The 16,070-nt window shown below is 35.5% G+C and overlaps 1 protein-coding gene across 1 annotated transcript in view; it reads right to left on the reverse strand.

The window, feature by feature from the left end:
- Positions 1 to 15,006, reverse strand: part of LOC106873793 (muscle cell intermediate filament protein AV71-like) — a 15,091-nt gene extending 85 nt beyond the window's left edge. The window contains exons 1-11 of the mRNA XM_089339445.1: positions 14,115 to 15,006; positions 10,310 to 10,496; positions 9,696 to 9,791; positions 8,474 to 8,638; positions 7,062 to 7,184; positions 5,743 to 5,963; positions 4,730 to 4,818; positions 3,771 to 3,880; positions 3,271 to 3,381; positions 1,510 to 1,620; positions 1 to 688 (exon numbers count right to left, since the gene is read on the reverse strand). The exon at positions 1 to 688 is cut by the window's left edge and continues 85 nt beyond it. Coding sequence (XP_089195571.1) covers positions 650 to 688; positions 1,510 to 1,620; positions 3,271 to 3,381; positions 3,771 to 3,880; positions 4,730 to 4,818; positions 5,743 to 5,963; positions 7,062 to 7,184; positions 8,474 to 8,638; positions 9,696 to 9,791; positions 10,310 to 10,496; positions 14,115 to 14,536 — 1,674 coding nt within the window. The 5' untranslated portion in view covers positions 14,537 to 15,006 and the 3' untranslated portion in view covers positions 1 to 649. The remainder of the gene's footprint in view (positions 689 to 1,509; positions 1,621 to 3,270; positions 3,382 to 3,770; positions 3,881 to 4,729; positions 4,819 to 5,742; positions 5,964 to 7,061; positions 7,185 to 8,473; positions 8,639 to 9,695; positions 9,792 to 10,309; positions 10,497 to 14,114) is intronic.
- Positions 15,007 to 16,070: the final 1,064 nt, after the last annotated feature.

Here is a 16,070-nt window from a genome sequence, read left to right on the forward strand (position 1 = left end):
GAAATTCATTCACCTTTAATTCCAATAAAATTAATTCTTTCTTTCCGTTATAATCATTTTATTTGTGTACGTAATAATAGAAAGTGGCATACATATGTTTTACTGCCACATGTATAAAGCATAAGCTATTGAAATTCACTGCGAAGGAAATATTTTAAATATTTTAATCAGTGGAGATTTTGTAACATCCACCATTGTTTTCAGAGCCTCCAAGATTCGTGAGAGGAACGAGATTATCCTTAGGTGAAAAACCTAGCTTTTTTCTTACAATTTGTCTGAAAACATCCAAAGTCCAGGTGATGGTATTAAACTGAGCGATAATATCAGTCTACCGCACAAAATATAATGGTAAATAACGTTGGTTAATATTTCTTAATCGTCACGAGATATCTCGTAAAGAAAACTAAAAGTAGTGCTGTGTTGTATCACTCCTATATCACTCTCTCTTTTGGGAGAATCATGTAAAAAAAATGAAGACACAAACAGCAAAATTAAAGTTAGCTGTAGAGTTATTTTACGGAAGTATAACTATAATGAAAGGAAATAGGACTATGAAACTCGGCCGAACTGTTCGAAAAACATCGTCTTCTCAGCTGAGAAAAAGGCACAGGCGCTCAACAGTTGTCTTTCTTATATTGAATTACTCCATTCAGTCAAATACCAATTTTGATACAAAGACAGCACATATCTGAAAATTGAAAACAGATTAACAAATCAATGAATAACAAAAAAGTTCTTCCTTTGGTGAGCGATAAATATTATTCATTTAAAGGACACAATACATATCTTTAAGTGCTACTAATAGTTTCACATGTTGAGAAATATCTCAAACATATTCATCGGGCACAGGCCACATTTTATAATGAACATATATATATATACACACACACATAGATATGAGTGTGTGTGTGTGTTTGTGTGCGCGATACCATTTGTAAGCAATTAATTATTAAAGTGGAAAAAATTTAACGGCAAAGTCTTGCTTATTCATTTTGTTTTTCAGATATATAACACCATATATATATCTGCACATAAACTACTTCTGGTTTCATGCTCTCATCGTGCAGTAATCAAACAGGCTTGCATAACGAACCAGGCACGATCCATTCAATTCATCCTATTACGCATTTCCTGTTTAGCTGTTAACACCTTCGGCTTAAAGAGACATAAGCTACCTTGTACGGTATGGATTATACCCCCTTCCTTTCAGAAATTTTCTTCATCAATATTTTCTCATACATTTTCTTGTTTTCATATTTTACTTGCAAAGTCGCCATATTATTTGATCCTGAACGATGGCCATCTTATTACAGCACTATCTTAGCATGAAACTCGAAGTAGCTCACGTATAACTCAAGCATTTTCTAAACTCCATATATGTATATGTGTGTGCGCGTGTGTATATACGTGTATATGTATGCGTACATGCATCCATACATATATATGAAATGCATATTTATGAAATGAGGAGAGAGTGATATTGTAAAGCATGGAATAAAGAAATCTTACCTTATTGTTGTCTTTCAAAGTAATTGTCGATGGATTACTCAATGCAGACCACTCCGAGACTGTGGAGGACACAATGCCACTTTCTACAGAACCGTGTTTGTGTCCCCAAATCTAGAAATCGAAAGAAATTATTATTACTATTATTATTATAGAAGACTTCGCACAGTATCCAATATTGTGATGTTGTCGACTGAAGACATTGTGTGTTCCGGGGATTTGTAGTGTCTAGTTAGTAAAAATATTATTACTAACTGACACAACAAAGACCTCCAACACATAGTGCTTTACGCTCCTTTTTGAAGGCATCAACGTCCACATTGTATAGGTTTCTTAATGTCTTTTGTCGGGGAATTCAAAAACTGTTGGCCTTTGAACTCTAAGCTGTTGCCGTACTTGGTTCTGACTTTAGATGGCTACACAAACACACACACAGACACACACACACACACACACACACACACACACACACACACACACACATTTATATACATACATACATACATACATACATACATCGTGCGTTCTTTAGAATTTTCCACTCTAGTCAGATACAACGAACTACTCCAAAACCTCGTTAGATCATTAGCATATATTTTGAAATGTATTAACTGAAGGAGATCTTGCGTAAGAGGGTGTATTTACTTTTATATATTACGCAACACCAACGCCCTCTCAACGATTAACCAGAGATGATTTTTAAAATGAAAATAACTGAAATAAACTCGACTGCTCTCACAAACGAGAATGCTAAAAATTAACCCGACCGCTCTCCAAAATTAAGTAAAAAAAAAAAAAAAGCAGGAAAAGTAATCCAGAATCTTTGTCCTGTACCGAATCGATCCCAAAATCTAATGAGTTCGTGCCAGTCACGAGACCAAAGAAAATGTGAAGGCCATTGTGGTCGATAAGGACACATACAGGAAACTAAAAGACATGTGCAGAGAAAAAATTGACCTGCCCGGAGTAGCGGTGGAGTTCGACGAGCTGCCACCAGTAATTGAACTCAAGAACTTGGAGCCTTTTATGAGATATTAAAAAGTTTTTAAAAAAAGAGTAAAATTGTTTGGAAAAAAAAGGAACAAAAAAGAAGGAAAAAAGTGAATGTTTTGTGTTAATATAAAAAAAGAGAGAAAAAACAATAGAAAAACGATGGTAAATAGAAATAGTATATATCAACGTTCAAATAGTACTGCATGAGAATGGGGCCCATACATCCATTTCATTTCTTCATTATATAACATCTCATTGTCATTCGTTTTATGTTTTATATCCCCATTGTAATGTTGTGGCTGCGCCAATAGTGTCCCCCTCTGTGTTGTGGCTGTAAGTGCCAAATAAAGAAATTAGTCACGAGACCAAATTTTCCAAAAATTTCATCCGAATCCATCCAGAGGTTCTTGAGATATCTTGTCCACGGACAAACAAACAAATACACACGGCTGAAAACAATATCTCTGCCTACGCTAAGGCGGAGGTAATAATATTTTTACTAACTGAAGATATGCTCATTGACCTGAAAGTGACTGAAGAATCATCACTATATAGATGAGATAATACAGTTAAAATATCAGAAATAAATTAATCTTTTTAATGTTGCTGCTTAGTGTAATCGGTAGCGCTCTCCCCCAGCAGTCGATAGATAAGGGTTTTGATTACGTCACTGAGCGGTCTGTTCCTTTCCTCATTTTGAATTGGTGCTTATAAAGAGAGGTACATTTTAAGAATAACGAACATTTCAAGAAAAGAAGAAAAAAAACTTACCTTGATGAATTTGCTAGAACTGAACACGTTACTATCTGTAAATGTATGCGTGCAGCTCTCACCATTTTCTGTTGTTTGGTTTAATGTCCAATTCTTCACGTTTGTTGCATTCTATGATTTGAAAAATATGTCAAAAAATATGTCAAAAATACTATGATATTGCAGATCAACAGCAGCATAGCCTAAGTTGAACGAACCTATGATTAAATGCGTTCTATTTATGAGAACCTTATATAATTCTTTCTGATATATTGCATTCTGTTCTAACTTATTTAAGAGGGTAGTTTTTAATTGAATTGGAAGTGCGTGAATTTGGCTGATGTTTCTAGAATGTAAAGTAACTGCATAACATTTACCTCGTTGGCCTCTGCGCCTCTATGTGTCTACTTATTTGTAGTTAAGTCTGTATGTATTGTACTTATGTTATCTGATTTACGAATGCTGTGATGATATAGAAAATTACAAAAAAAGGAAAGATAATCTGTCCTAATATTTCTTACCTTTGGAGACTTATCTTTAAGTTCAATGTATTTTCCATCGGGGTCTAATTCAATGATAGACACAGTCCCTTTTGTAGTGCGTTCCACTCTGATTCTTCCCAATAAGAAATCTGCAAATCAAGGGTATCTTAATGCTATATCTTACTCATATATGAATCATATATTAATGTCATGATGGGGCTCGAAATCTCGAGATAGTACAAATCAAAATTAATATGTATCAATACATAAGCACCAAAATACAAGAGCAACATAAATTCTGTGCACATATTAAAAAAAAAAAAAACACCGAATATATTCCCAGAATTTGAATCCGCTACTAGTTCGCCCCAAGAAGCTAATCTTCAGCAACGCAGAAAAGGGAAATCATGTCAATTTTATATATGCAGGAACGTTAGCACGCCGGGCGGTATTTCGTTTGCGTTACGTTCTGAGTTCAAATTCCGCCGAGGTCGACTTTGCCTTTCATCCTTTCGGGGTCGATAAATCAAGTACCGGTTACGCACTGGGGTCGATGTAATCAACTTAATCCCTTTATCTGTCCTTGTTTGTCCCCTCTATGTTTAGCCCCTTGTGGGCAATAAAGAAATAAGGAACGTAAGCACACCAGGCGAAATGCTTAGCGTTGTTATATCTGTCTTTACGTTCTGAGTTCAAATTCCGCCGAGGTTGACTTTATCTTTCATCCTTTCGGGGTCGATAAATTAAGTACCAGTTGCGTACTGGGTCGATCTAATACGCTTAATATACGTATATGTTTTTTATCTGTTGTTGTTTATTTACAATGCATTTTTTCATTTAGTAACGGAACGCAACGCACACACTACTTTTATTAACTTTTGTGTGTGTGTGTGTGTGTGTGTGTGTGTGTGTGTGTCTGTGTCTGTGTCTGTGCGCGTGCATGTGCATGTGTGTACATGTATACGTGATGACTGAATAATAAAGCCAAGAACACCTACTTAACTCATTTCCCAGTGCATTAGCCTGTACATTCTCACTGTGTGTTTGGTATTCATGTACTGGAGTCACCACTTCATCAAGGTTCTTCCTGTGGTAATGAAATATATTCTGAGAAATTTCTATTGTAGTTTTAAGAAATCACATATGGAAACAACCTAATTACATCATGGAAGAGCCAATTTGGCACGAAATCTATTATATTAACTTTTCACCTAGATATCGAGGTGTGAAACCTTTTGTTGCAGATTTGCTATCTGGTCTGTGATGCAGTTCCATTAACATACAAGTACAACTCCGTATTCTCTGTAAATGCACAAAAATCGTTTAAAGGGCTACAAACTTTGTATTGTAGTTATTGAATTAGCGAAACAATTATGAGAACGGAACCACGGAATAAGCCCAGCTTTTCCGGTAATTACCGGCTACGTCAGCTAGTATATATATATGGCAATATGACCATCCCCAAGTACAACAACATATATATATATATATATATATATATATATATATATATATATATGTATGTACATGGATCAAAATAGTTTGATTTAAATTTGTTTGTACCCTTGAGTTTGAAGTGCGATGCTAGTCGTCAGCTCAAAAGTACCAACGAATTTGAATCAAATTGATCTTTGTGCCCTTCTTTCGTTTGCCCATTCACTGGTATATATATATATATATATATATATATATATATATATATATATATATATATATATATATATATATATATATATATATTTCTATGTTTCAGTGATGCAAAGTATTGCATATAACGGTTACAAAGAATAGATCATGCAGTTGTTAAGTAATAAAGGGATTGGATTGATTATTTTCAAATTCAGAAATATTCACAGCAAAGTAAATGCAGTCAACAGAAAAGATATCTGCATAGGTCGGAAACCGTGGAGTCAGCAACGGAGACAAATCCATAATTTACTTAACATGAAGTTTTCTCAAGAGAAGTTTGGCATTCTCTTAGCATTATTTAATGTAAAGTACATTTGTTTACCTGTCGTCGTCTCCATCAAGGAGCTTGCGGTAGGTTGAAATCTCCGTTTCCAAGGTGAGTTTAGAATCCATCAGATCTTTTAATTGCTTTAAAACTACTTCAATCTCCGAGCGTAATTCATTGACTTTGAACTGATTTTCTTTCCTCTCCTTGGCTTTTTCTTCTTGTATCATCTCTAGCTCGGCTTCTAATGAACTCATTTGATTTCTCAGGATTGTAATCTTTCCAAATGAAATGAAATGCTCTCATTTTTTTTTTAAATTATGATAAAAACACACCACTTGGTTGTACATAGATGTAGATTATATAAAGCTAGATGCTCGTACATACATAAAAAATATACATAACATATACACATACGCACAGACACATGTATATATATATATATATATACACATACATACATTCATACAGCACAATGCAACCCACAATCTGACGATCATGAGTCCAACACGCTAACCACTAAGCCATGCGCCTCCACACGCATACGTATAACGTATTGTATTTATGATACAGCAGTTCGAGAGATAGCATATAAGGTCTCAACAACTATTAACTCCCTGCAATACTCAAGTAAGACCCGTAATAGAATGTTGCTCTTACATCTAGAAGGATGCTTTTCAAATGCATAAAGACACACCAAAGACAGGCCAGTCGTCTAATTTATCAGAAGTCGATTACAAACTTCCACAATTTTAGGCCCACAAATATGCTGTTTCGTCCTTTTCTTATTCCCTGGAGCTGTTTGTGTCTCCTGCTGCATTTACTCAGACACATTCGATTCATATTTCTTTCCGAATTTTACCCTTCTCCTTAAAGTTACATTATGGCAAGTCTCTCCACCATAGAACGTCGGGCCTTTAGATATTCCTCCCTGCATATGTCTTTTTCTGCAGGCGTTATGTACAAATATTCAAGTGCAACGTTAACCGCGTTCCTTGTATTTAAAATGGCCACGATGTCTCAGAACATTTTCGTTATCATATTTTTGTTTCAATACTCCATTTCAATCAATTTTGAAAATAATGAAAAAGGTTGTAAAATAACGTTGTCATTATTAAGATGGCGTTTAGAACAAAAATTAACAAGTATTTTTGATGAAATAATTTGACTTAGATCACTTTCGAAACCGAAAGCGTGTATGAGAGAACTAGGGACAGTTACAGGTGGGGATTCTTGTGATGCCTTCTGTCTAATGATTTCCATATTCTCTCTCTCTCTCTCTCTCTCTCTCTCTCTCTCTCTCTCTCTCTCTCTCTCTCTCTGCTCTATGAAAACAAAAGACGATATGAGATCGTTGGTTGAAAGTTTTTTCTTACCGTGCCTTCATATTCTGATAATGTTTCTAGTGACTCTTTGTTTTCGGAACGGAAATGCATTCTAACCGAAGAATCGACTGTGTCTGCATATGTAGTTATCACAGAAAGACGCAATTCCTTGAGCTGTTAAATAATAATTATAATAAAAATGATGATGATGATGATGATGATGATGATGATGATGATGATGATGATGATGATGATGATAGAAATTTTTGCAGTCATTTTGAACGTTTGTCATTCAATTTCATAATCGGGTCATAATCGGGAATGAGCAAGTATCTAGACTATGCCGCATCTGTAATAGAGTGGACGAAACCATTGCCCATATTGTGAACGAATGCCCTAGACTTGCCCAAAACCATTACTCGTTGTGGTGACACGATTAAGTAGCAAAAGTGTTACATTGGAAACTGCGAAAGTGGGAACTAGAGTGAGGCAAGACGTGGTAAGAGCACAAACTGTAGAGAGTGGTAGAGTCGCAGACTAGCAAAAAATCCTCTGCACTTAGCTTGCACTTAGCTCAGTTTCTCTATATACTTGCAACCACCACATTATCATACTCGCGTACGAAAACAAATTTAAGCTCAAATATTTGCGTCCATAATCGTTCAATAGGCGTAGGAGTGGCTGTGTGGTAAGTAGCTTGTTTACAGACCACATGGTTCCGGGTTCAGTCCCACTGCGTGGCACCTTGGGCAAGTATCTTCTACTATAGTCTCGGGCCGACCAAAGCCATGTGAGTGGATTTGGTAGACGGAAACTGAAGGAAGCCCGTCGAATATATGTATATATATGTATATATATATATATATATATATATATATATATATATATATATATATATATATATATATATATATATATATATATTTGTGTGTTTGTCCCCCCCAACATCTCTTGACAACCGATGCTGGTGTGTTTACGTCCCCGTAACTTAGCGATTCAGCAAAAAGAGACCGATAGATTAAGTACTAGGCTTACAAAGAATAAGTCCCGGGGTCGATTTGCTCGACTAAAGGCGGTGCTCCAGCATAGCCACAGTCAAATGACTGAAACAAGTAAAAGAGTAAAGAGTAAAGAGTTATCAAGATGTATGCATTTCTCGAAATTTTCAAACTTAACATACAACAACCATCAAACATCGTCAGATCGATATGTTCATTTCTGTAATCTACTTTTTCACTTTTCTTTGGAATTCACCTCAATCGTTTCGGTCACCTCTATAAGCTGTCTTCACATTTCCATTATTGCACAGACTTTGGCACAATTAGGTTGCTTTTACAAAAGTCTTGTAAAATTATGTCAACATTCGCAAAGCATTAAATAATTTCATAGAAAGGAATTTTAGAAATTGTGTGGAGTTATTATAAACATATAAAAATAATTGTTATTTTTACTTTATTTCTTACCTGTGCACTATATCTGTTTTCAAGATTAGTAGTAATTTGTTGTAACTGAGATTCATATTCTTCACTTAAATCAGAAACAATACTTTCAAGTTCAGCTTTCGGTATATCACATAAACTGGGCTGGTTCTTCATCTTCGACAGCATTGATCGGTATTCCTTCATCTCCTGCAAGTAGAAATTTGAAAACGAAATGGTAATTAGTGTTGAAGCAAAGTCTCTCACCGCACACTCTATTGAGAAGATACTCTACATTTTAAACATTAAAGTAGACAGACGTGAATATAGAAAATTGTTACCATGATATATTGCTGCAACTTACTTTATCAAGGGTAACCAATTGGTGGAGTTGGATGGAATGTCTACGGTATTTATCCCCGCTCTCGTCATTATGAGTTCAAATCCAGCCTAGGCCGAGTTTGATTTTGAACCATTCATTTCGATAAAAAACAGTATTTAATTCTACCTTCGACCCCACACTTTCTCAGACACGGTTATGTCCAAGGTCATGGTTGAGATCAGAAAAGAGTGTTCACGTCGCAGACCCCCAAATCCTTTTACAATCAGTGAGTGAAGTCGACAATAAGAAATAAATAATTTTATGAAAGACAAAGACAAAAGATAGGAAAGGCAACGGGACTTGAAATTATAAATTTGGAAATGTTTTTATAAACTGTTTTGTAGCTGTTTATAAACTATGGGATTGCTTTTTTACAAATATTATAACACAAAATAATATACCAAAGTCTCTTTTGACCCCAGAAACTAAAGGATCATCCAAGCTATGAATTTTTGCGATTTTGGTGACAAGCTCTTACGGTGTCAATTTCTACAATTTAAACTGCTGGGTTTTCTGTTATCTTACATCCACGTATAGACCAGATCTCTCTCTAGGCAAAATTCTGGATATTTCCTTTCTTAAAAAAAAGCAATTTATCACGAAATATTTTCGAAAACCAAGATGAATTTCAAACAAGTACTAGAAACGGTTCTTTGCCAATTATGGATTTTTTAATCAGATGGAAAGCTGGCAGTTTGAGATTTGATGATTTTACATCTGCTGGTTCGTTCCTGCTGATGCTGATCCGATACCCCAAATTAAATGGATTTGATTGAAAAAGGCCTTAAATGATGTGAACATTTTTTGAATGAAAGTGGCTGAAATATCTCATGGCGTTTCACCAAAAAAAATAATAAATAAATCGACGAAGAAAAAATGCATTACAACAGCATGGACATCAGTGCGGAAAGCAAGTTCATTTTCTAATGACTTGACACGTTCAGCTTCAATCAATCTTTGAGTAGTTTCGTCTTGTAATTCCTAAAAAATAATAAAAAGAAAAATAAATAATTATTTTTGAAGAAATTATCTCTTCAAATAACGAATTATTGTGTCTTACACAAAGACGAAAGTTTCATGATTACATAGGCGATGGAAAGCGGGTATTGCTGTTTGTGGCGCTGCTTAACCGCAGGTCAGCTATGATAAAATAAACTCACGACAAAGACTCATCATCCTGTCTTTCATTTAGGCAAAGTGTATCTAGGGCTGCATTATCACATGTATATTTTAAGTCGGTAGGGTGTAATTTGAGAACATTTTTGCTGCTCTTTCTGAAAGGTCAAGTGGTCATGCAGAAGCAGCTTCTCCAGATGGGCTACTAGTAGAATGGAAAGAGTTGGCGATACATGTTACATATGGAGGCGCAATGTCAGATTTGTTATGTTTACATTTTATTGAGGTTTTCACGAGGATATTCCACCAGTATTACTTTTGGGGCAGACAAATACATAGATAGACAGACAAACGTGGTGTGATTATAAAGTATTTCAATTTACCGATGTAAGTGGTTTAATTTCATTCGCTAGCTGGACATATTTCTCTTTCGAGCGAGCAAGTTGTTTTTCGAGGTAATTTGCTCTCTTTCTGAATGTTTCGGTGTCTGAAATTTGTCGGGAAACGTCATCATGCAACCCGTTAACAGCGTGCCCCATTTTATCATTTCTGTCCTGCAGATGATTCGTCCTGTTAAACAAAATAATAATAATAATAATAATAATAATAATAATAATAATAATAATAATAATAATAATAATAATAACATGGTTGTGATGCATGTACCTGGTGTACCCTTATTAGATGGGTAGTCATGATGGGTATATTGGGCTTCGTATATTTTACCTCAGTGTCACTTTGATGGCATGCACTGCTCTCTCACTCAATAATAATAATAATAATAATAATAATAATAATAATAATAATAATAATAATTTAAATTCAAATTACGATAAACTTAAACAAACAAACGAAGTTTGCTTTTAGAAGCGTTGAGATGTCTTAGAAAGTTAAAGACGTGATTTTAAATGCTCAATCGCAGGATAATGCTAATAATATAGCCTGAACAGGATAAACTACCCCTATTTTGCAGAAAAAAGTGTAGGCGGTTAGCTATAATAATAATAATAATAATAATAATAATAATAATAATAATAATAATAATAATAATAATAATGATAATAATAGGAAACCATTGATCATGTTGTCTCCATATGCAGTCTTCTTGCACCTACAGAGTATCTCAACAGGTAGGAAGAAGGCTAGAGGAACGCATGATCTATTATACATAGACAAAGCAGTTCTAAATGAAGTAAAAGCGAGAAAGAAAAACCTAACAATAGCATGGATAGATTATAGGAAAGCTTATGATATGATCCCACACTCATGTCCCGTTAATTGAGGTACACTTAGCCAGAAAATCCATCATCACTGCACTGTACTGGTCCCAAAAGACTGTGAACATCATCTTGCCTGCTGATGGTTGGACACGAGCCTTCTTTGGAGGTGGTGAGTTATCATGCTTCCATTGTTTCGACTGGACTTTAGTCTCAGGATCATAGTGACGGACCCATATTTCACCCTGTGTAGTAAGTCTATCGAAAATGTCCTCTTCGTTTTCTTGGCACACTGCCGAAAATGCCTGGGAGCAATTGACTCGTTCCTGCTTCTGAAATGGTGTGAGCATCTGGGGAATCCATCGTGCAGAAACTTCCGCATGTGCAAATGGAAGGAATGATTTTTTTTCCACGGATCCTATACTACTTTCACATCTTGGGCTAGTTGTCGAATAGTTATGCGGGGATCCTCCAAAATGGCGGCTTCCACTTTACAGATGGTGTCATCATCAATGGCAGAATGTGGTCGTCCATGAATAGGAGTAGTTTCATTGACATCCGACCACATTTGAACTGGCGATGCCAGTGCTTGGTTATATATTATGTCAACCGTAACGGCTACTCAAAAATACCATTGTATGTTTGTCTAGAAACAAAACCGTCCATAAATCTTATTTCAAATCTCAATGCACTTGTTATCTCACTGACGGCGGCGAAATAGTTGCTCAGCTACGATTCCTGTTCACATTCTGTGACACTCGAGTAAGCGTTGGAAAACGGCTTGGAGATTAATTATTTATTCTGGAGAATTTCTTCTCCTGTCCGAAAAAGAGCAACTGACGCCGAAGTTAAAGATTCAAGATTTCTCTTGGTTGATTACCACATTCCGAGGATAATAACATTTCTGAAAAAATATTCAGTTACGAGATAAAACATACTTCTCTGATCTTAATACATTCCTTTTGTAATGTAAACAAATTGCAAATCTACTTATTTGATCTACTTATTTGATCTACTTATTTGATCTGGTAATTATTGTTCTTCCCTAATCACTCATGTTTCCATAGTAAAACGATACAATTCGAATTCAGAACAGACGTCACAGTTGACCTCGTCTGCATCATCTGTCACGCAGTATTGTATATTTTTTTTTCTTTGTAGGTGGGAACGGTTAATGGTTTCATACATGGAGATTCTAAAATAATTCCTATTCTTGGGCATTACAAATCTGTGGCAGAGTATAGCGTTATCTCTTAGTCTTTTGAGTGTCTTTTCCAGAGTTCACTTTGTTGCAAGCATTCAGACAAAGCGTCCTCTGTCTGAATACCCCATGTTGTTGTTCATTTCCTCTGTCCTCAGGGGATCTGGTAAAAGGTCAAGGGTAGAGCTGTAATTCTCTTCATTTGACTAAGCCCTTAAAGTATATTAATATTTTCAGTAAAATTTATAACATTTGATTGCAACGTGTTTCTGCTATGTGTTTTAAAGAGCTGAAACAGCTTCACACATTCGCACTCATCTCATCTTTAGACAGCGAATTGGTTAAGTATTTATATCACCAGAAACAGCACTATGTAACATTTGCTTCGGCCATGTACGTTCAAACCACATCGATACCAAGTTTAACATTTACTCCTTCGAGGTGGATCAAGTACCAGTCAAGCATTACTGTCGATATCACCGCGTCTCATTCTCTCCGAATTGTGTATCCATGAAAATCAGTGTATAACGTGTTGGTCACGATGATAGATAATATTCCTTTCTAATATAGGCACAAGGCCCGAAATTTTGGGGGAAGAAGATAGTCAATTACATCAACCCCAAATGCTCTACTGGTACTTATTCTATCGATCCCGAAAGGATGAAAGGCAAAGTCGACTTCGGCGGAATTTGAACTAAAGACATAAATACAGACGAAAGGACGGCGTGCTAGCGATTCTGCCAGCTTGCTGTCTTACAATGATAGATAATATTGAGATCATATAGGATGGGCGTGATAAACTCAGTGTTACTTCCATACACACATATATGTATGAGTTCATGTCTGTATATATCTTTGTGTACGTTTAAGATCGACGAAGAGGGGCAACTACATAAAACTCTGTATTTTAAGTAGGATTGCTAGAAATAGCAGCCAAATTTTCCTCACATCATAGTTTATCAGCTTATGTATGCATATACATATGATCCAACACAGGATGAAGAAGACTGAGTTACGTGGAGCTTTAAAACAGAGCAAAAGCACTCCTACATATATTTGTTCACATAATTTCTACAACACACACACACACACACACACACACACACACACACACACACACACACACACACACATGTATATATACAAAATATTAACTACAAACATGGAACACTCACATACATTACTCTGAGTTTCCCATCAACCAGGGATATAAAGTTATCCAATTTCCAATCGATAATCAACGTATCACCGTCCATCAACTGGTGTTGTGTATGCATATATGTATGCGTGTATTCATGTAAGTTTGTGTGTGTATATGCATGTGTACATGTATACATATATATATATGCTCATACAGACACACATACAAATATATATATATATAAATGATAATAATAATATTAGGGATAAAATCCAAAATTACAGGAAAAAACTCAATTAAAATCAGTTTATTAAAACTTTATTAAAATTTTCATCGATAAGTTCATGAACCTTGGTTCTTTTCCCTAAAACTATATATATATATATATATATATATATATATATATATATATATATATATATATATATATACATACATATATACATACATGCGTACATATGCCTACACACACGTGTATATATGCATATATACACATATACCTATATATAGCACCAGTTAACAGATCCGAAGAACGGTATACATATGAAAACAGTTAAAATATGTTGATGGAAACTTAAGCTCCATGCCAGGGAAAGTGATTAGACATAGAGAGACAAGTCACTACTTACTGAGCGCACAAATAATCAACTTCTTCTGCAAGCGATTCCCCTTTAGATTGTAAGGCCGTAAGTTTAACATCCTTCTTCCGTATGTCTGCTTTCAAGATGTCCATCTCAGCATGATACGAATTCTTGATTATGCCAATATTTAAGCAGTAGTTGCTTTTCCATAAGAGATCCCTAAAATATGTGTTCTCAGCCTCTAAGAAACGCACCCTTTCAATGTGACTGGCAAGTTTGTCATTCAAACCTCGTATTTCTTTCTTTTCGTTTTGGTTAGCATTTTTTATCTTAGAAACACTTTCATGGGAACATAATGTTCCTACCCCACTCTCCAAGACTATTGGAGTTTGAAGAGTGTTAATCCATGCAGGATGCTTCCTGACGCCTGAAAATTTTCTGACAGTCGACCGGTAAGGACTTTTTTCCATTGTCGTTATAATATATATTATTGTTATTAAAACATCAATGTAAAATAGAAATTCGTATATTGGAATTTATACTGAAGAGGCTTCTTGGATAAATAAATTTCTTAACTGACGTAACTGCTGTGTATCCGACTTTTATGCGTTGTCACTCCTAACAAATAACAAAGATGATTTGCAGTGAGAGCTGTAAAAGAATGTGAGTGAAAATTGACTGATAGTTAAAATTGGTATGTATTTACATAGACAAAGACAGACAGGCAGACAGACAGAGAAAGAAAGAGAGATGGAGGGAAGAAAAGGAGAGACAAAGGAGGAGGGTAAGGAATAGTGATATGGCTTGTGTAAAAGAAACAAAGAACGGATAAGACATTCTGAGATTTAGATAGAAAAGAAAAATATGTGGGATACTTATCTATATATTCAAATAAAAAATATATATTTCGGACATATTTATTTGCTCTTTTTTATCTAAATAATATTCTTCGAGCTTATATAGCTTTGGGATATGTGTGTGTGTGTGTGTGTGTGTGTGTGTGTGTGTGTGTGTGTGTGTGTGTGTGTGTGTGTGTAAAATAAAGAGAACGAAGAAAACAAATCATGTAATATAAGAAATTTTTGTTTACGCTTCACTTATTAACTGCGTATCGATTGTGTTGTATCCAATTACCCACCTACATTTGCACGTAGGTGGATATCGTTACCTTCAGACTAAAACATATTTAGAGCCAACAGAGGAAGGTTTTACAGTCTTGCATGATCTGCTAGAAACAGCAACAAAATCTCCCTTAAATCTCTCAATTCCCTACCTTAATTTATGACTGATAAGGTATTACGGATATTCAAGGATGGAAAGCTCTTATCAAAGGTCATTTTAGTCAGAGGTGACGTCGGCTAAACAGCAATTCAGTTAGAGTTAGTAACATAACTTCCACGTCGGTGCACAACATGTTAGAAACAGCAACCAGTTCTCTCTCAAATAACTCCCCTCGTGCAGGTCTCAAGAAAGGAAACGAAAAGAAGGTGGTCAAAGGGCTATCAACCTCTTACCAGAACCAGCGAGGAAAACACTCATGTGAAGAAAACTAAAATCGCCACAGAAACAGCTAGAAAAATTGTTGACAACACACGACAAAAGGAGTATGACATTATCTCCAAGTAATAGGAATGAAGTAGAGCGGAGAGGTTGCCCAGCCCTTGGTGAAGAGTTCGATTCTGAGCGCCAAACCAAAAGCTTACATCACTACCTGGAACGTTTAAGTCTGTACCAATGTGGACTATTGACTCAGCTTCTTCGTAAACTTGATGTTTACCGACTGAGTATTCTTGGTAGTAAGTGAAATGCGCTGGATTAAAAGCAGGAAAGATATTTTTCAAACATGAGCCACCATTTTACGAAAGACAAGAAACATTAGGTAGATTTATCCAAGATTGACTCTTCCAGAAAAATAAAAACAACTAGATAGTCATGACTTGAAAACAGTTTCTCACAGATCAACTCGGTCCACAATGACCTGGATCTTAACAGAAATACCAGCAG

Source organism: Octopus bimaculoides, chromosome 21, assembly GCF_046866305.1.
Source record: "Octopus bimaculoides isolate indiv1 chromosome 21, ASM4686630v1, whole genome shotgun sequence".
NCBI lineage: Eukaryota > Metazoa > Mollusca > Cephalopoda > Octopoda > Octopodidae > Octopus > Octopus bimaculoides.